The following is a 21,448-nucleotide window of genomic DNA, read 5'->3' as shown; positions in this document are numbered from 1 at the left end:
TTGAAGCCTAATGCTTTGTGAGTATTTCTCTAATCTTTCCTTCAGAAAACAAAATCAAACCACAGTGTTGCAGTTTGGTTGTGTCATGGCTTGAAGTGTGTCCCCCCAGCGTATGTGTCAACTTGGCTAGGCGTAAATCCCAGTGCCACGGGGTTGTCCAGCTGGTGTGCTCTGCTGTGATTGTCCTCGATGTTGTGCCCACCACCCACCCACTGCCATCGAGTCAGTTCTGACTTAAAACCACCCCCATTGCATTTCCAAGGTTGTAAATCTTTATGGAAGTAGATTGCATTCTCTTCCTCTCACAGAGCAGCTGGTGGGTTTGAACAGCTGACCTTCTGGTTAGCAGCCAAATATCTTACCCGTTAGGCCACCAGAGCTCCTTTATATGTTGTGATACCAAAAAACCCAATCCAATCCACTGCCATTGAGTTGATTCTGACTCATAGCGACCCCCATTGGGTTTCCAAGGTGGTAAATCTTTATGGAAGTAGATTGCCCCCATCTTCCTTTTGTGGAGCTGGTAGGTTTGAACCATCAACCTTGTGATTAGCAGTCAAATGCCTTAGGCACTGTGCCACCAGAGCTGCTTCTATGTTGTGATAGTATGTAATTATCCTCTGTTTTGTGATGTGTTGTAAATTCTAACCTCTGCACATTAGCGACACAGGATGACTGTACAACCTTACATGAGGGTGTGACTGAAGTCACGCTTCTACGCAAGTCACACCCTTATCCTCCCAAGCTATTGTTGTTGTTGTTGTTATGTGCCATCAAGTCGGCCCTGACTCATAGCGACCCCTCCTTGGGTTTCCGAGTATCATTATGGAAGTAGGATTGCCCAACCTTCCTTCTGAGGAGTGGCTGGTGGGTTTGAACCGCCAGCCTTCTGGTTAGCAGTCAAGTGCTTTAGCCACTATGCTACCAGAGCTCCTTCCCAAGCTGTAGTCTTTCTAATCACCTCATATGCATGTGAAATAAGGAAGACTGAGGAGGAATTGATGCACTTGAATTATGTGTTGGTGACGAATACCGACTAGACCTTGGAGCCTGGAGAACAGACACTCCTGTCTGGGAAGAGGTTCGCTTGGAATGCTCCTTAGAGGGGAGGACAGCCAGACTTTGCCTGTCGTGCTTTGGCCAGTTGTCAGGAGGGACCAGTCTCTGGAGAAGGATGTCCTGCTTGGTGAAGTAGAGGGTCAGTGAGAAAAAGGAAGACCCTCAACAAGATGGACTGACCCAGTGCTACAACAGTGGGCTCAGACATGGCGCTGATGGTGAGGATGGTGTAGGGCCAGGCAGTGTTGTGTCTGTTGTATGTAGTGGACTGACTCGACAGCACCTGACAACCACCACCCTTACTCAAGTCACACCCTTGCTTGAGTCACACCTTTTATCTTAAGAGATCAAGTGGAGAGAAGCGGGCAGGGAAGGAGGGCCCTCAGTACCCTGAGAAAGAAGAGCCAGAGTGGAGTGTGTCGTTTGAATCTGAAATCCCTGTGCTGAGAATCTCCTAGATACAGGGAAAGGTGGATGGCAGGATGCATGACCTCCCAGTAACGCCAGGCCCACAGATGCTGAAAGAAGACAAAGACCCTCCCCCAGAGCCAACAGAGAGGGAGAGCCGGCCCCAGTGCTGGTGCCCAGAACTCAGGCTTCTGTTTTCTTGAGCTGCAAGAGAACACATTTCACCTTGTGAAAGCCACCCACTTGTCGCGCTTCTGCTGTAGCCGTGCTGGAGGACTGGGACAGGCTGGGAGATGGGGGATTTGGTAAGATGTTTTGTGTCTTTGTTTTTCTAGCCTTTAGGTGCTCTTAACTTCTTTTTATTTTCCTGGGGGAGGGGTGTGAGATCCGTTTGAGAATGTGAGGGAAGTGATGGATTGTCTCTGTAGAAACATGCATATACATAGTGCGTGCATGCACGCAACAGCACATGTGCACACATGCATGCACACACAGCATGCGTGCATACACACAGCACACACACAGCACTTACACGTGCACACATGCACACACTTCACACATGCACACACAGCACACATGTGCACACATAGCACACGTGCACACATGTATGCACACATGTGCGTGCACATACACAGTGCCTATAACTCAGTGCCAATGAGTCAAATCTGAGTCATAGCTACACCTCCTTGGGTTTCTGAGCAGTATCAGTACAGAAGTAGATTGCCTAGGCTTCCTTCCAAGGAGTGGCTGGTAGGTTTGAAACTCCAGCCTCCTGGTTAGCAGTCAGATACGTTAGGTGCTATGCCACCAGAGCTCCCATAGTGCCCATGGAACACACATATACTAGCACCTCAAATGTGTGCATGCACACACACTTAATATTCACTTACACACATGGTGTGCATGCATCCATAGTGTGTACACACATAATACATATGCACACACACACAGTGTGTGTGCACACACTTATACATTTGCCTTACTTTCCCCAGCATTGCTTTAGGCTTCTGTGGTATTGATCTCTGATGGCATTAAGTTACCGGGGTGTGGTGAGATGTACTTTCACGACAGTCACTCGGTCTTGATCTGGAACTGTGGAACACTGATTGCTGAGAATGGTGTGTGACGTGTCCCCCTGACCTGCCACTTCACGTGATGGCCTGCCTGTGGCATCTGGACACAGTATGGGCTCTGCTGAGAGACTTTTCTGGCTCAGAACCTGGCTCTGGACTTTGCTGGATATTTGATGTTGGACCAGGACAGTACTTTCTCTGGACTTTAGTTTCTTCCCCTGTGAAATGGGTGTGCCAGTCTCTCCTGGCAGGACTAAGGCGAGACTGTCCCTAGGGATGGACACAGCATGTTGTTGTAGGACCAGGGCCTCACGAGTACTGGTTAGTGTGGTCTCTAAGGGCAGCTAGTTCTGCATGGCCTGCTGGACCTTTGGCTTTGGTCTTCTTAAGGGCAGGTGGATGGTAGCTCCACCTGCCCCAAAACTAGTTTGTTGCCTGTCATAGATTGAATTGTGTCCCCTCAAATATGTGACAACTTGGCTGGGCCATGATTCTCAGTGGCTTGGTAGTTGTGTAATGATCCCCCATGATGTGATCCGATGTGATCAGCCAGTCAGTTGTAAGGGGATTAGGGTGGAATATAGCACTCTTACTCAGTCACAGCTCTGATCTGATGAGGGAATTTCCTGGGATGTGGCTTGTATCACCTTTTATCCCACAAGAGATCAAAGGGAAGCACTAAGCAGAGAGGGAGGGGTCTCTGCCATCAAAGAAGAAGAGCTGAGAGGAGAACATGTCCTTTGGACCCAGGGTCCCTGGGCTGAGAACCTCCTAGACCCAGGGGAAGGTTGATGCCAAGCCATATGGAGATCTCCAAGGGATGCTGAGCTTACAGATGTTGAAGGGACACAAGGATCTTCCCCCAGAACTGACACAGAGAAAACGTTTTCCTAGAGCTGGCCCTGAGTTTGCACTTCTAACCTCCTAAACTGCGAGAGAATAAATTTGTTAGAGGCGTCTGTGGAGTATCTGCTTATAGCAGCACTAGAGAACTAAGACAGCCCCATGAACACTGACCCTCTCCTCCTCCCAGCATTGACTGCCCCCGGCAACAGCACTGACTCTTCCTGTGGTCCAGCGTCTCAGATTATTTGCTCAGCATACAGATGGAATAAGTGTGGTGAAAGGATGCAGCCACGACTCATGTCTTTCCTGACTTTAAACCACACGGTGTCCTCTTGTTCTGTTCCAGTGACTGCCTCTTGGTCCCCAAACAGGTTCCCCATGAGCATAGTGAAGTGTTCTGGAATTCCCATTCTTTGCAATGTTATCCATAACTTATTTTGATCCACATAGTCACATGCCTTTGCATAGTCAGTAAAACACAGATAAACTCCTTTCTGGTAGGTATTTTCTGCTTGACTAGAGACTTGCAACCACTTGGTTTGTATCCATGAAGTTCTGAATATTTCTTTCTAGAATTCTTGATTTGGATCTGGTGGTGAGGGATGAAGATGGGAACATTTTGGATCCAGAGCTAACTAGCACAATTAGTCTCTTCAGAGCCCACGAAATAGCATCTAAGCAAGTGGAGGAAAGATTACAAGAAGAGAAGGTAAGCCCAAGCCTGACGTGACCAGGTATAATTGGTGTATGTTTTCCCAGTGACAGTTTGCAACACGGTGAAATAGAAATGATGCTCTGAATTTCCACTATACAATAACCCAAGGAATAGCTCCATAGTAAGTTTCGTGTGATGACAATTGCAGTGCAGCCCAGGAGCAGAACTTTTTGCCAGTGACATGTAAAGATTGGAGGGGTGCTCTCTGTGGCACTGTGCTTCTTCCTGGGAGCCATGGACTTGTTTTCTCACCTGTCAAATGGGAATGATTCTGCATTTTCTCTTTGATGGGGTGGGTGCTGACACGTTGTAAACTTGGTGAGGGTAGGAAACTTCGGTCTTCCTGATCTATCTCATCTCCCATGGCTTTAATGATACAATACATATTTAGAACCTGGTTGACCGACTGAGTCGTCCATTCCTTCTGCAAGTATTTACTGAGCAGCTTCTATGTGTCAGGTACTGGGGACATGATGATGAGTAAGAGACGTTCATGGAGTATTGAGCTTAATGGAGGAACAATGATTAAACAAGTAACTGCACATGGGAGTATGTAGTTACCAGTCTGGTTCATCAACTGGACACTGGCAAGTTTTATATCTCTGAAGACAGGCTCTGTATAAACTGTTAAGAGGTGTGCACATTGCACAAAGTGTTTTTTCCTCTTTTCTCTTGGGGGGGTGCATGTCCTGAAGAACATGAACTGGGTTCACGTCACTGACTGCGGGAGTGGCTTCGCTGTGCTATGCCAGCGAGTCCCACACCTCTGTCTGTGTTCTGTAGAGGATGGAAAGAGCAGGCTGTCGTGATGAGTATTGCCGAGGCCAACCTGCTCTTTTCTTTCTGGATTACAGTCTCAGAAGCAGAACATAGACATTAACAGACAAGCCAAGTTTGCTGCCACCCCGTCTTTTGCCTTGTTCGTCAACCTCAAAAATGTGGTTTGTAAAATTGGAGAAGATGCTGAAGTGCTCATGTCTCTGTATGACCCTGTGGAGTCCAAGTTCATCAGGTTGGTGGCATTGCTGGGCTCTTTCCTCCTGGGTAGTGTTGTTACAAAATGGTTGTGGAACCAGCAAAATGGCCTGCTCTCGTGGGAAGCTCTTGGACATCAGCTGGGCTGACCTCCCCAGCAGCTGCATGAGGCTGTCTCTCTAGACCCATGACATGGGTCTGGACAGTGTGATGACAGGTTGCTTGGGCTCCACGTTGGGGCAAGTCTTCTCATACCTTTGCGTGCATGTTGATGTGTGCTTACTGGGATTCTAGTGGCCATGGGAGTGGTCTATTAGTATTGTAAGGAGCTAACTAAAGAGGGAAGTCATCCTTTGTTTTCTAGGTTGTCTTCATAGGGTTTTAAATCCAGACCCTCACGTACCACTTTTCTCTCAGTCTTGGTTTTTGACTCTTGGTCTCTGTGAAGGTCATTTCTATGACCTTGGCTTTGCCACTGTTTCTCCAACACGATTGCCCGGCATGTGGGTCCAGAACTGGGCCTTCTAGAACCGGGCCTTCCCCGTGAATACTTGTTACTGTTTGTTATACGAAATCCTGTCAGACCCATGGCTGCCATTACCACTGTGGTATTTGTTCCCCTACCTCTCTCTCACTTTTGGCCCTCAATACATGTACCTTTCTCTTGGCCCAAACCAAAATCCGAACCTACTACCGTCAAGTTAATTCCAACTCATAGTGACCCTGTAGGATAGACTATGACTGCCCCAGTGGCTAATAGAGTCTCCAGGCCATACTCTTTATAGAAGCTGACTGCCACATCTTTCTCCATGAAATAAATTGTTTCAACTGCCAAACTGCCATCCTTTTGGTTAACAGCAAGGCTTCACCCACCTGAGAAAACCACACCCAATCAAACCCATTGCTGCCAAGTCATAGCGACCCTATAGGATGGAGTAGAATGGCCTCACAGGGTTTCCAAAGCTGTAAATATTTATGGAAGCATCTTTCTCCCACAGATGGGCTGGTGGGTTCAAACTGCTGACCTTTTGGTTAGCAGCCAAGCACTTAACCACTGTGCTACGAAGCCTCCCTCTCTTTGTCCAGAAAGAAAAATTATATATGATGTGTGAAGTGTGTGTTTTGTTTAAAACTCTAGTATCTTCATTTGTATTTATTTAAAATTTAAAGACCTGGCATATGACAGAAGAGAGAAGACACATGAATTTCCCCCTCACTTCTGATGAGGATTTGTATTTCCTCTTGCCATAGAACTCAGTTCGTATTTTTATGTTGCATTTGGTTTATCACAGGCTCTAAAATAAACAAGAGCTTTGTTGAATTGTGTACTATGGTTATTCTAAAAGAACAAACATGCTTTTAAAATAATAACTGTGAAATGCCATCTGCTCATGATTCTGTCTCAGTCAGCACTTGAGAGAGCATTCAAACCTTGTGAGGAAGTTGTGTTGCCATGAGTCCTGTATCACGAGGGAGATGATATGGCATTCAGCTCTTTTTCATATTATTGGTATTTTTATAAGCTCATGTCGTTGCCCAGGTAGTGGACATCTATGGTAGTCATTGTAAGTCCATGGGAATGGGCATATCCTCCTGTATCTGGAAAAATAATTTTCTTTTCTTTTTTCCTTTTCTTTAAAAGTGAAAACTACCTGGTTCGCTGGTCAAGTTCAGGATTACCGAAAGACATAGACAGGCTGCATAATCTGCGGGCTGTTTTTACGGTAAGTGAACCCCTGCTGTTCAGTTCAACCACTGGCCATTGTAGTGACTCAGTGGAGTGACCATCCTGTGTCCACTTCCCCCGCTGGCACATCCTCAGGCTGCCTGTAATACGTGTGAATTCAGTGACAATAAAGAGCCTCCCAGATACCTTCTGGGTCTCTAGCTTCCCTTAGGATAATCATAACCACGGTGTACCCATGGATATTGAGTGTGGCTCTTATGCTGGTATTGTAAATTCCCTTAACGTTCACTGAATATTGTTACTCGGTTCTTTTTTGTTCTGTGAATAACCTACTGAAGTGCTAGAAAGCAAAGGGCCTCGATCCGTCTTTTCACTGCCTGTTGTGGTGGAAATGGTGCTGAATCATGACTCTGCAAAACAATGTATGGAAATTGATATTTGCAGGACCTTGGAAGCAAAGATCTGAAAAGGGAGAAGATCAGCTTCGTGTGTCAGATCGTCCGTGTCGGGCGCATGGAGCTGCGGGACAACAACACCCGGAAGCTGACCTCTGGCCTGCGGCGGCCTTTCGGAGCGGCCGGTAATCTGTTCTTCTCCTTTTCCTGGGAGTTTGAGCTCATCTGCTGCTGACTCTCAGACACTGGGCAGCTTTGATTGATAAGCTTTTCTGTTGGAAAGCAAAAGTGAAAAAGAAGAAACTCTGAAGTCTTTTCTGTGGGGTTTCAAGTCTCTGCTGCCCAGGCTGATTTGGTCCCCATGTTCCAGACATAAGTCACGTGTTGAGTTTAGGGTGACCTTGTCTTCCCTTGGGGGGGGACCTCTGACCCACTCCTCCGCCTTCAGGGGAGCCCCCATCACTGGAGGTTTGCAGGGCTTCCGGCCTTGGTGGTTGGTTCAGGGTTTGAGTCTGTGCGGAGTGGACACTGCAGAGAGGAGGCAGAGGCGAGCAAACCACGAGTGAGGTTCCGTTATCCTAAGGGAGCTGCTGCTTTCCCAGATTTGTGCTCTACTTTTTCAGTGACAGCACAAAAAAGTGAGCGTTTTTGGCCAAAAGGTAAACACTTTAATATAGTGGCTCCCAACACTCACTGTCCAGAGAACAATCTGGGGAGGTTTAAAAAATCCTCTTGTCCAGGTTCCACCACCAGCCAATTAAATCAGACCCTCAGCCATAATCAGAACCAGGCGAGTCAGTGACGGGGAACCCCGTGGCTGGCCGGTACTGCCACCAGACCCCCTCACCCTCCTCTCTTGTTATCTTTTGAGGCTCAGCATCTGAGGGGGCAGTCCTCTGCTGAGAGCTGCTGTGGTTAGGTGCCATAGGCTCAGCCCCCGACACATGGTGACCCCGTGCCCAGTGGAACGAAACGCCACGCAGTCCTCCACCCTGCCCATCATTGCTCATGGGTCAGAGTGTTGTGATTCGTGGGGTTTCACTGGCCCATTTGTGGAAGTAGAATGCCAGGCCTTCTCTCCTGCTTTGTCTTACTCTGGAAGCTCTGTTGAAATCTGTTCAGCATCCTATCACTGTGCACAGCTCCTCTGGCAGACATGTGGTGGCCGCACACAGTGTGCAGGCTGGGACTGAACCTGGCTCTCCTGGCTGGAAGGTGAGGTTCTACCACTGAGCCATGGCTGCTCCCAGCCCCCGGCGTACGTGCCACGCCACGCACTCTATCTACGAGCCACATGTCCTCCTCCTTGATACGAAGGGACACATCTCATTTCTGAGAAAATTCTTCAACCTTTTGGTAGCCATGTTCTGCCCATCCACATGCAACTTTAATTGCCACGTGCAAATTTAATTTTGCAGCTTTATCCAGAAGGACTTCTGCATGTCTATGTCGGTGGGTGGAACAGGGCTTTTCAAGATGAACAAAGTGTTCCTATACCTTTAAGCTTGCAGTTGTTAGTCCTCTATGAAAATAATGCCTCATTTCTTTCTTTAAAATCTTTTTATAATGTGAAAGTGACATAAAATTATAAAAATTATGGAAAAGACAGAAATTTAGATGTTAAACAGTACTTAGCTCAAGGGAGGAGGTGCTCTGGTAGATTTCCTTGTCTTTTTCCATGTGTTTGTGATGTACAATTTTTTAAAACAAAGTCAGATTGTACTGTGTACTATCTTTTATTTTTTTTAAAGAGAACATAACATTATATCACAAACATTCCATTATTAAAAAGTAGGATTTTGAATAGGTGCAACATGCACGGTGCCCGTGTTTCAGCGATCCTTTATCTTGGGACCTGGAGGGTGTTTCCAGGTTTGTGGTACATGATGTGCATCCTTGAACCATCTGGCTGTCAGCTGAGTATGAATTCCCAGAAGGCGAGTTGCTGAACTCAAGGGCGTGTACACCGTGGCCAGCTTGATGTTTTGTGGCCAGTAGCCTCGTGGTCCCCAGTGAGCGGGCCTGTCTGTCCCTCCCCGCAGTGTCTTTCATCACGCTTTTCTCCCGCCTTGCTGTCCCTGATGCTCATCATCCCTTCCCTGATGCCGCCTCCCTTGCTGCCCCTCTTCCATTCCAGCATCATGGAAAACCACCTGTTTGCTGCATCTTTCCTGCCCTTATACCTGAATGCGGGATCCCTGATGGTGGAATAGTTAACTGCTCCCCAGCTAACTGAAAGGTTGGTGGTTCGAACCCACCCAGCTCCATGAGAGAAAGGCCTGATGAGCGGCTCCTGTAAAGATTACAGCCGAGAAAGCCTCATGGGGCAGTCGTGCTCTGTCACGCGTGGTTGCTGTGAGAGTAGGAACAGCCCTGGACGCAGAGATGCTAGACTGTCTGTTTAGGGGTGTTACCTTCACCTCCCTCATGTCCTCCTTTGGCGACACGGACGTTGTGGGGCCCAAAGTCCAGACCATGGAGAGAAGTTCTGCAATAGGCACTAGAGAGCAGTGAGGCAGAGTCCTCAGGGCCATATGCCTGCATGTGGCTCCCAGTGTCTCCTTGGATGTTGGGGGCTTGGCCTATAAGGGTTGTCACTTACAGTGGCAGTGCTAAGACTTTTTGCAACAAATTGGTACTCGGACTGAGGTTGCTTTGCTTGCTTTTTGCTGCTCTCCTGCACAGAGTTCCTGGGCTACTGGGGTGCCCCTGGGCTCCTAGGGTGCTCCTAGGCTCCTGGTAGGCTCCTGGGCTCCTGGATCATTCCTTAACTGGGCTCTGGGGATGAGCCAGGCCATCACAGAGACTCACAATCAGATAGTAGGTCAGTTCTAGGATGGAGAAGAGATTGAAGGCCTTGTGGGAAGGTCACCCTGTGTGGACTGCGGTGGGAGATGGTTTCCTGTGTCTGGAGATCTATTTTTCTGGCACACGGTTGGTTGACTGGTCTGTGCTGAAAATACTCTGGCTGATTGGACTTCAGCCATGAAACAAGTTCTATTTAGTGATTCCACACTGGTGCTCATAACATGGTCTTGTACATGTGGGCCTCTTAGCCAGTTACAGGTATCTCACCATCCCGGGCTAACCACTTGCCCTGAGAGTGCTTGGAGCTGGGAAATCTTCCAGGTGGAGCCTTGAGTCCAGCCCATTTGTCCTCTGAGCAGCTGTAACTTGATGGTTCTGATGTACATCTGACTTTAACACACTTGTAGGCTCTGTGGCCTGTGAGTACCCTTGGTTCAGTGGTGTATGTGCGGTTTGTATGCCTCAGGATGCCTTTCAGCTTCCTTAGGCAGGGCCACCAGGGCTGCATATGCTGCTTTTCTGTTCCCACATTGTCCTCCTATTTTATTTTTGGTGGGGAAAGGAGATACAAATAGAAATTGTTCACAGTTTCAATATATAGGCATAGCCATTAGGGAAGGGGTGTGTGTCAAAGACAGTGAGTGAGTGGGGCCCCACTTGTCTTTAGTCAGGTGTGACAGTGAGGAAGGGCAGAGGCAGAGCCACATGGGGTTAAGCCAGGAGTGCTTGCTCTTTGTCATGATCAAGGGCAAGAGGAGTTACCTGGACGGTAGAAAGGGACTCTGCACTAACCCTTGGACGTGCTGCACATAGTCACCCGCTGGTAAGTTCTGTGGATGGTGCAGCTCTAGGGAGTCAGTTACATGACAGGTAAAGGGATGACTTATGTGGAATTCCTGCTCTTGGGGTCCAGCCCCAGTGGGGCCACCTTTCTCAGACAACGTAATTTGCCTCACAAACATGGAAATAATTTGAACTTGAACATCAGAAAATTCCACCATCCAGGAAGCCGCTTGATGCCCTTTGTTTTCATGAGAGTTGCAGCATTTCAGCAAAACCATCTCTGTTCTCTTTGTTCTTTGTTTTTTGTCCCTAGTGATGGATGTGACGGATATAATCAGTGGAAGAGTAGATGACGAGGACAAACAACACTTCATTCCCTTTCAGCCGTAAGTATGGGGCAGAGTGACCACATACACGCTGGCGCTAATTTTCTGCACAGATAGGGATTGATTATTTCGTTGTGATGGCAATCATTGCCTCAGTCACTGCCGTGGCATGCAGAAGCTTTTGTAGTCCTGGGAATCCCGGCTTAACTTGCTCATGGACCAGGAAGTAGGAGATTTGACACCTGATCATGAATCACCTTACCACCTTATCACATAGGGTGTGCAGAATTACAGTTCTACCCAGAGTGTGAATGTTTCTATACATAATTGATTTATTCCAGTAAGGACTCACATTTTCAAGATAAAATAACATGCAAGTTCATCAATGTAGGTTACTGGTTTCAAAATAGAAAAACAGAGGATGTCGAGTTCCTTTGTAGAGTGAGAAACAACACTTGAGAGCAAATCATCAAGCCCCTAGTTTGGCATAGACTCTGCCTGTGCTTGTGGTTTTAATGCATTGTCTAATTCTGACATGGAGTCTTTAGACAGGGATGGGGAGCTTAGAAAGCTGTGGGGCCAGATGCGGTAAATTGACTCTCTGATGTAAAGGTGGGATCTGTGGAAAAGGTTGAAAAATTGGGTGTTATTTTCTGGAGTTTCAAGTAAGAGAGCCACGAGAGGCTGGTCTTTGGCCATTTCAAGGGCCCTTCTACACCTTGGACAGAGATGGAGGGAAAGAAGGAGGAGTTAGAACGGCGCAGGTTTATCATAAGAGACAGTTCCCGGAGTTAGGATGACCTGTCAGACTGTCCCGTGTTCTGTCTTTTCTCTTCATTTTTGTATTTAACTCAAGAAGTCCGAGGCTTGAAACAAATTTTCTTTTAGAAATTTTGCATGACTTTCAGTATTGGCTGGGGGTGATTGGGGGGCTGATGATGCTAACTGGGTGTTCAGTTCCTCTCCTGGGTGCAGGAAGTGTGAATTGGCTTCCTCCTCTATGTCAGTCCCCCCAAGACGAGGCCACTCCACTCAGTCTCCTGAGCCTTGAGTGCCACTTACGAAAGCTGAGGATTGTATAGTTGTCTTTGCAGGCAGCCTGGCTGTGCAGAGAGTGTACGGGGGCTGTTTCTTTAGCCCAGTAGGGGATTTTGTAATCTCCTTGACATGACAATAACAGAAAATCCTGCACTGTCAGGCTTGAAGTGGAAGGTGAGCGGTGTGTCTGTCTCCCAGCACACCTGGAGACAACAACAGTTTTTTTTTTTTGTGACTGACATGCTTCAGATTTACTTCTCTGTCCAACAGAGTTAACCAATAGCCACACGTTGTTGTTGTTGTTGTCATTTGCTGTTGAGTTGGACCCGACTCATAGCAACCCCTCCTTGGGTTTCCAAGGCAGTATCAATATGGAAGTAGATGTTCCAACCTTCTATTTAAATTAATTAAAATTTAGTAAAATAAAAAAAAAAAATCTTGTAACACCATTCAAGTGTTCAGTAGCAGCATGTAACTGGTGGCTACCATACAGATTAATACAAATTTGAACATCTCCATCATTTCAGAAAGTTCTGTTGAACAGCACTGCTTTGGAATAGCATCTAACAGAAAGAGGAAGACCCTCAGTGGGGTGGATTGACCTTGTGACCACAGTGATGGGCTCAAACATGGCAGTGATTGTGAGGATGGTGCAGGACGGGGCAGTGTCTGCTTGTCATTCATAGGGTCACTCTGAGTCAGAACTGACTCGACAGCACCTATCAGCAACCAGGGGGCACAGTTCAGCAGAATCTAGACTTTTCCTAGCAAATGATGGCAGGAGTTGAGGTTATTAGACAAATACACCATTATTAAATTGTAATATTAAGCTGCTGCCTTTGCCCATGAGAAGTAAGACTGTTTTGAATGCTATTTTATATACTAGACCATGGAGTTTCTTGATGCCCAGGTGAGCTACTAAGTCGAAATTACCTGTTGCTGCTCTTTTTTTTTTGAGGGGGGGAAACTCAAGGGAGAAACTAGTTTGGTTTTTGTTTGAAAAGTTGGCAATGTTAGTAGTTTCACATTGCCTAAGGCATTTGACGGCTAACCAGAAGGCTGGTGGTTCAAACCCACCAGCCACTCCTTGGAAGGACAATTGGGCAATCTACTTCTGTAGTGATACCACCTCAGAAACCCAAGGAGGGGTCGCTGTGAGTCGGATCCAACTCGAGGGCAGTGAGTTTGTTTTTTGGTTTTAGTTGTTATGGGACCCTGTCGTGAGCTGTTTGAGATCTCTGATGTGTGGCTGCCATCTTTTTCTATCTTGTAGTGATACGTCCTCTGTAAAAAAAGATCATTGCCCATTCCACTCTTACTGTAATTTGGGGTCCTTGCCCTAATATAAGGAGCTCTGGTAGCATAGTGCCAAAGGCACTTGACTGCTAATCAGAAGGCTGGCGGTTCAAACCCACCAGCCACTCCTCGGAAGGAAGATGGGGCAATCAACTTCCATAATGATACCGCCTCAGAAACCCAAGGAGGGATCGCTATGAGTCGGGTCTGACTCGACGGCATGTAACAACAACAACAACAGCCCTAATATAGGAAGACTAATGTATGGATTAATATTTGTAGTGTTAGAAACAAAAGAGCATCCTGGTTTTAATAGCAAACCAAACCATGGAAAGAGTTTTTTGGGAAATGCCATGGTAATGAAACTGTTTTTTGCTCTATTAAAACTGGTTTATTATCTCACGGGTTGGGCTATAGGGAAGGAAGCCCAGTAGTGTACACCTCCCCTTCTTTTTTAACTTGGTGAAGTAAATTACAGCAGCCCTCCACTCCGTTGAGTAATGTGGGTTCCAGTGATGAATCACTGCTCTTGGTTTTCAGAAGTGATTTGAAACATCATGAACTTGATGTGTGTTTTCTCACTCATTTCACATTGTGCTCTGTTGTACTACATGGTATTTCTGTTTGCACATGTTGCCTGTTTGCATTCACTCACGTGATTCTAGTGCAGCATCTTCTAGGCGACCTGAAACCAAAGACCTTTCCATTCATGACTGTTGCATGGTTTTACTTTTCACACATGGTAGTTGTGTTCTCCACAGACTTTGCCATTCTTCTCACACTGAATCTTGAAGACTCTATTGAGTGCACAATGAGATAGTGTAGTGTGGTCGCCAGAAAGCTTCCTAGGCAGTTAGGTTGGAGGGACCCCCTTACCCCCTGCTTGTCTTGGTTTCCTTTTCCCTTCAAACTATCTGCCCCTTGACCCATGCTGTGCCTTGTTGTTGTTGTTGTTATGTGCCGTCGAGTCGACCCCGACTCATCGCGACCCCTCCTTGGGTTTCCGAGGCAGTATCACTACGGAAGTAGGATTGCCCAACCTTCCTTCCGAGGAGTGGCTGGTGGGTTTGAACTGCCAGCCATCTGGTTAGCAGGCAAGTGCTTTAGCCACTATGCTACCAGAGCTCCTATGCTGTGCCTTAGAACTATTGAAATTGGAGAAATGGCCAAGACCATGCCTTGGGATGAAATGCCCTTCAACCACTTTACTCTCAGGGAAGTCCCTTCATGTCACTGTCTAGTGGAAATGGAAGGAGCCCTTGTGGCACTGGCACAATAGTTAAACGTTTGGCTGTGGACCGATGGTTCAAACCCATGCAGTGACTTTGCGGCAGAAAGACCTGGTGATCTGCCCCCGTGAATATTCTAGCTTGGGAAACCCTCTGGGGCAGTTCTCTGTCACGTGGGTGACTATGAGTTGGACTCGCCTGCAGCCACCCAGTGGAGATGGAGTGGAGCCCGGTGCATGTTTATTTCCTGGGGAGAGGGTCGGCCCTGTTTGCTTTACTTCTCTCACGTGGTTCAGTATTTTCCTGATTAATGCTCTTCCCTGTTTCTCTTGTTACCTATCCTATCCTTTGTTGTGCGTTGACTCACGATGCCTCTGTCTCGCCCTCGGTGACGATGATCTCTTGTGTCCCCCTGTTATGTGGCCTCTGGGTCTCTGTGCCCCCTTGTCTCCTGTGGTCTTGGTCGTCCCGTGCCCTCCAGGCTCGCGTTGGACGACGCCATCCGACACAAGCCGCTGAACATGTCATCCCGTTTTTCACCCAGGGTGGCAGGGGAGAATGACTTCCTTCAGACTGTTATAAACAAAGTGATTGCTGCTAAAGAAGTCAACCACAAGGGGCAGGGTACGTATTGGATTTTTTGTTTCCATAAATGTCCATTTGAGTTTATGTGGGTGGTGTGGTCTGGTTTGCAGTTTGTGTGTTTGTGTTTGATTAGGATGGTGATGGTGATGTCCGTGTGGGACAGTGATGCGTAATGGGTATCTCTGCCATACAGCACACCTGTATTTTCCTGCTCATCACTCTTGTTAGCACGGCTATGAGCCAACGTCCTGGATGAGAGGAAAGACTGAGCCAGATGGAACTACATGTTTGGAAAGAGCCCAGAGTTGATGAGACTGGAAGCAACTCAATCCTTGGGCTCACTCCGTCTTCTCCAGCTGTCTCCTGCCACCCTGATCATTTCAGAGAGCACGACGGTGATTTTCCAAGGGAATGCAATGACTGTCCATTGAGTATTGTTCCCGCTCCCTGTTTAGAGGAGCCTGGAGACAGTGAACGTGACCCACCTCAGTTCATGTTCTTTGGCTCAATTGTTCTTGCCGTTGTTTGCCCTTTTCACTGTCATGGTGTTTCTGGGCCCCCTGACAAATGGCTTCATGTGTACGGATTCTGTTTGTCCTCTGAGTCTGTTACAAAGTCATCCTCCTCTCCTAATCCCAGCCCGACCCTTGTCGTTTTTGGTCTCATGCTGACAAGTTGCTAAGCAGCTGTAGACAGAGGCAATGAAGCAGTCACCTTAGGGCTGGTGACAGTTGGCACTTGGAACTGGCTAGCAGGGCTGCAGGAAAATAACTGTTTACTGAGGCCCGCCTCTGGCCAGAGAAGAAGTTACCTTCAAAACGGCATGTATGCAGTGTTGCCCATAGTTGTAATGGAGAGTCTGCCTCTTAGTCCTTGATTGGATGCAGATGTGAAGCGAACTCAACTGAGCTTGAGTGAATGGACCCATTGCATCGTCAAGTTATGCTCTGTGGGTAGATGTTTTATTTGTATTTCTTGAATTTTGGTACAGATATATACAACCATTGTGCAGGTTGACAGTTCCTCCACGCACAACTCAATGATTATAGTGAGTGTCGATTACACTCTTCATGTTTATGTCGCTAGGGTTTTAAAAACTAGTTACCTTGATTCATTTCCCTGTTGTTTTGAAGGAGAGACTGAAACGAGTTGGAAGAATGTTCTGGAAGAATGAGCCGTACCCACAGCTCTGCGGGGACATTTGACTTTCTTTTGGTGGGAACTCACTTTATAGTCTTTCCTCCTCTGTCCTTCTCCTAGGCAAGCATCCTCAAATAAAAAATAAAAGCCCCAGCCCCAAACGTTAATGAAACGTGGCCTCTGCTGACAGCAATTTTAATCTGAGCAGGATCCATCTTCTCATAAATTATCCGCCCTACCAATTTGCACTCTGATTGGAAACCACAGGGCAGTCTTCTGAAAGCTGTTTCCCTGGGAAGACTCGGGCTGGGGGTCTCTGCTCAGAAGGTGCTGTGGAGGCTTCCCTCTCAGCAGGGCTCCCGTTGTTTCTCTGGTTTCTTTTGCGGAGTCATCAGAGTTTTGATAAACTTTTATTACAGACAGTCACATAGAAAAGGTGAAGATGGTGTCAACCAGCAGGAAATCAGTGAGAAAGGGCTTGAAACCACCCAGCCAGTCTCCTGGACATGTGGCCAAAATCTATGAAGCAAGAGGTCCAAGGACTGATTGGCAGTGACGCCCAGTTCCTTGATGTCCTGGAGGGCTTGGGGGACAGTTCAGGTGCCGGAGAGAATTGAAAGGCCCAGCAACGTTGATGGAGTTTTCGTGGCTCCATAGGTGCCTTCCCAAAGCCCAGTGCCCTGGGTGGCATGACTTGCTTCATGTCACCTGAGTGTGGGAACATGTGTTTCTTTGTGCCCCTTCTGGTCAAAAGCCATTGCCTTCCAGGGCGACGGCCAGGGATATGCCTGCTGAAAGCGGAATTAGCAGCTGGGTTGGCTGGGTCCTGGCCCTGGCTGCTCCATTCCTTGCTGGCCATTACCCTCAATTAGCGGCATGCTTGCTTGCACATGAAAGGCATGGGGCAGTGGGGGTCACCGTGAGTGAATGTCCCCCTTCACAAAGAAGCCAGCCAGTTCCCCACAGACAGCTGTCACCCTCATGCCTGCCGACCCTGAGCTCAGCTTTGATCCTGGGCTTGGCTAAGCTAGACTCTGGCCTGTTTTTGGCAACGTGTTTTACTTGTCACCACTGGTTGTTCATATTTAGTGTAAGTTACGGTGCCTGAGGTGCAGGGTGTTTTATGTGGACATAGAATCCTTGACACCCTAACATCTGCCACCATTGTTTGAAGCACGTTTTGTGCCAGTTTTCTCTTTTCTTTGTTCTTAGAGTTGATGCACAGAATCACACCAATGCTCACCTCGTCTTTGGTGGAAACGGGCCTCATCTTCTCCTGTAGGAAAGAGTGCTAAATTCTTGGAAATCAGGACAATTTAATCTCCACATTTAAATTACGTCATCATTGCAAATTGGATTGTCCCTAGGACACTGGCTGATGTGCTAAGATGTTTGAGTGAGCTGGGTTTGGGGAGAAGCAAAATAAAGGGGTTTAATGTCCTGTCCTCGTTCTGTGCCTTTGGCGCTGGCACCGGATGCGCTTGTCAGCATCCTGTGTGCCTGTGAGGAGTGTTCTGGTTGATGCTTCCTGCAGACACTCGGTCCCCAGGGAGGCTCGTGGATCACACCTGTAGGACTTGAGAAGCCTTATGCTGATCCCCGTGTTCCCAGTGGGGACCAGCTGCATGTGGGCTAGATGACACATGTGCGTCTGTGGGTCTCCTTGACTGGCCGGCTTTACTCAAGAACAGAGCCATGGGTTATGGGCAGGCCATACCCAGCTATCTGAGGGTCTTCCAGGTCTGGAGAGATGGCTGGTATGTGATGCTGTTGTGTGAATTAGAGGGAGCTCTGGCAGCGTAGTGGCTAAAACACTTGACTACTAACCAGAAGGCTGGTGGTGCAGACCCACCACCCACTCCTTGGAAGGTTGGGCAATCCTACTTCCGTAGTAATACTGCCTCGGAAACCCAAGGAGGGGTCGCTATGAGTCGGGGCCGACTCGACGGCACATAACAACAACAACAACAACAGGGGGGTGTTGTTGGTGTCCGGGCACACGGCATGGTGAGCTGTGTTGGTGCTGGAATGTAGCTCCTACTTGCCTCCCCTGGCTAAGTGGCCTGTGCAGCGTGCAGCCCGAACCACAGTGTGTGTACCCCGTCTTGATGCCACCCTCTGACGTCTCGCTACGCTCCCTCCCATGATCTGGGATTTCCTATCTTAAAAAGAATGGAAAAGAAGAAAAAGTGAAAGGAAAGAAAAGAAAAACACCAAAAGAGAAAACAAATATCCAGCTTTGAAGGATGCATTGTTCTGCCTGCTGACCGTCAGCCTGCCCAGCCCTGCTGCTGCCCTGGCCTCATTTCCCACCTCTCCCTGCCCCTCTGGGCCCCAGCCATAACGGGCTGTCCTGCCCTGGGCACCAGCTCCGTGCATAACTCGGCTCCGTGTCCTTCCCACTGTGGTCCCCACGGCTGCAGACTTAGGGGTGAGTTTCCTGCTCTGGACTCGCCTCTCCTTCGGGAGCACTTTGTCCTTGCCTATTTTGCTGAGACACTAGGTTTCATGCGTGTCTCTCGAGGTTGCCCTCAAGCCCCCGGTAGGGGGCTACTGAGTGTTCATCCTGGTCTGTGGTGCTTAGTGCCTGCCTGGTGCACGGTAGGTGCTTTGCAGACATGGGCACTTGCAAGATGCAGAGAGGAAAGCAGGTGTCGCCAGCTGGCAAAGAGCAAAATACTATCAGTGATGTTTAACTTTCTGAACCACAGTTACTCCTGCAAAGGAGAAGGAAGTTTCCAGGCCAGCTGGTAGTGGACTTGGCAGCCTTAGGGCAAGGCACTGTGGGCGCTTTACTCCAGCAGAGCCATTCTTGGTGGGACTGGTGTCAAGTGGCCTTTCAAGTAGCCATCGATTCCTTCAGCGCCCATTTCGAGTGCAAGTTGCTTGTGGACAGGGACCCGAGTTGCCTTCTTTTTCTCTTGCTGAGTGTAGAGTGGTGAGCTCGTCCATGATGGCAGGTGGCCCTGATCTCTGGATACTTACATCTAGAGGGGGCACAGCCACACATGCACATGCAGCACATGTGCACACACACACGAACACACCACACAAGCGCACAATACACACACATACAAATGTACACACATGCACATACAACCATACACACATGCATAACACATACACATACTATACACATGCGTACACATGTATAACAATACACATGCATGAACTACACACGTGTACACATATACACACACAGCCATGACTTGGTTTAGAGTGTTTGCAAATTTCACATATTTGCACAACACACATGCACACTCATGCACCCATGTACACACAGCGACACACAATGCACACAAGTATGCACACATGCACAGTACACACATGTAAACATGTCCATATGCACAGCTGCACCCACGTGCACACACCCAGCACTGCTGTGTGTCAGGACAGATGCAGGGGAGAGGTGCATCTCAGTCTACTGATGGGCACGTGGACTCCCACAGAGCTGAGTGACCTGGGAGCAAGCAGCACCAGCCCAAGGCATCAGGAACAGAAGCCCTGCTCACCAGCTGGTAGCGGTTGTCCCCGATCCCACTCAGGAGCATCTGTGTCCTTGGAAAAGACTTGCAGAGCTGAGCAACTTCACTGTCTGCCTTGGACTTTGTTGAAAGTGCCTGCTCCACTCCCTCTCCTGTACGTCTGCTTGAATGCCACAAGGCTGTTTCCTGCTGAACGTGTTGTCTGTCACTCAGCAGGGAGGGAGCACTGGAGCACACTGCTCTCCCCAAGAAACCTTTGGCACTTCGGTGTAGAGTGTTTGCCAGTCGCCTTTTCCCCCTTGGGGTGAAAGAACTGAGTGTTGGCCTGAGCATCCCCGCCTTTGCGGTGACGTGTCCAGCAGAGGCCCGGTGCTGCAGGCCCAGGCAGTTCCAGGCAGTGTGGGGCCGGCCCTGCACTTTGCTGCTCACCTTCTGGGAGGTGTGGCGACACTGCTTAGCCACTTGAGACTTCTGTGCGGTCAAGAAGCTGTAACTTTACCTCTCGATTGGTCCCTTCTGCTGTCCTTGGGAGAACAGAAAATGGCAGTCTTCTCCGTCCACTCCCAGAAAAATGCTACCTTCTGATTTATCTTAAAAGTGTATCAACTCCAAAGTGTTGTTGGTCCTGGCAGATATAGCCCACACTGTGCTTGCATGCCTTTCACCTGCCAAACTCCTTTTGAAGATGTGTAGGGTGATGCATGACTCACTCACCCACTCTTTTCTAGGTTTGTGGGTGACATTGAAACTGCTTCCTGGAGACATCCATCAGATTCGTAAAGAGTTCCCTCACTTGGTGGACAGGACCACAGCTGTGGCCCGAAAGACGGGCTTCCCTGAGATCATCATGCCTGGTAAGTCCTGCTTCCGTCTGCACTTCTGAGTGGTGCAGTTGGTGGAGTGCGCGGGTGGACTGCTGTGGTCAGCCACACGGACAGTAGAGGGCTGAGTATGCGGTGAGTGCTGCCTGTTGTGGGTCATCCTGGAGACCCAGAGCTGTAGCCGGAGGGGCGACCGGGTGACTCAGGAGGGCTGGTCGTAGAGACTCCTAGCGGCACTGGAACTGGGATGATGGGCTGAGACAGGGAACCTGCTGGAACCCAGCACGAAAACTTCAAATGGGTTTCATTACCCACCTTGTGCGCATGTCGTTATTATCAGGAGCCAACTCTGTCACTGTCCTGTGTGGCTTCTGCCCTTAATTGGGACACCTTGTGGTTTTGTCTTCTGCCAGTGGCATCAAGTGATAAGGGGGCATTGATGTGCCACATCTCAGTCCCCACAAGATCGAGGATTGGGTTGGTCAGAAGTCCCTGGGGTGCCAGTTGTTAATGCGCTCCCTGCTAACTGGAAGGTTGGCGGTTTGAACCCTCCCAGAGGCTCCTGGTAGAGAGGCCTGACAATCTACCTCCACAAATCAGCCCTTGCAACCCAATGGACAGTGGACTAACTGAGCTCCAGACCGAGCCAGGGGCTGGGCCACGTGAAGGGTGGGGCAGTGTCAGTGTCTTGTCCTTGTAGAAGCTGTTGCATCGGTGAGTGACTTTTGTGTATGTTGTTACCACAATAAAAGGAAAACAAAAGAAAGAAAACCCTGTGG

General features: G+C 48.5%; 1 protein-coding gene across 1 annotated transcript in view; it reads left to right on the top strand.

Moving 5' to 3' along the window:
* The window catches only part of DOCK1 (dedicator of cytokinesis 1), a 542,405-nt gene that overhangs the window by 18,202 nt on the left and 502,755 nt on the right, over nt 1-21,448 (top strand). The window contains exons 7-13 of the mRNA XM_042780404.1: nt 3,960-4,095; nt 4,956-5,113; nt 6,719-6,800; nt 7,208-7,343; nt 11,063-11,135; nt 15,120-15,262; nt 20,577-20,702. Coding sequence (XP_042636338.1) covers nt 3,960-4,095; nt 4,956-5,113; nt 6,719-6,800; nt 7,208-7,343; nt 11,063-11,135; nt 15,120-15,262; nt 20,577-20,702 — 854 coding nt within the window. The remainder of the gene's footprint in view (nt 1-3,959; nt 4,096-4,955; nt 5,114-6,718; nt 6,801-7,207; nt 7,344-11,062; nt 11,136-15,119; nt 15,263-20,576; nt 20,703-21,448) is intronic.

The sequence above is a fragment of the Orycteropus afer genome, unplaced genomic scaffold (assembly GCF_000298275.1).
Source record: "Orycteropus afer afer isolate SDZICR_OR568_19922 unplaced genomic scaffold, OryAfe1.0 scaffold00038, whole genome shotgun sequence".
NCBI lineage: Eukaryota > Metazoa > Chordata > Mammalia > Tubulidentata > Orycteropodidae > Orycteropus > Orycteropus afer.
This window is presented reverse-complemented; position numbering and strand designations above follow the sequence as displayed.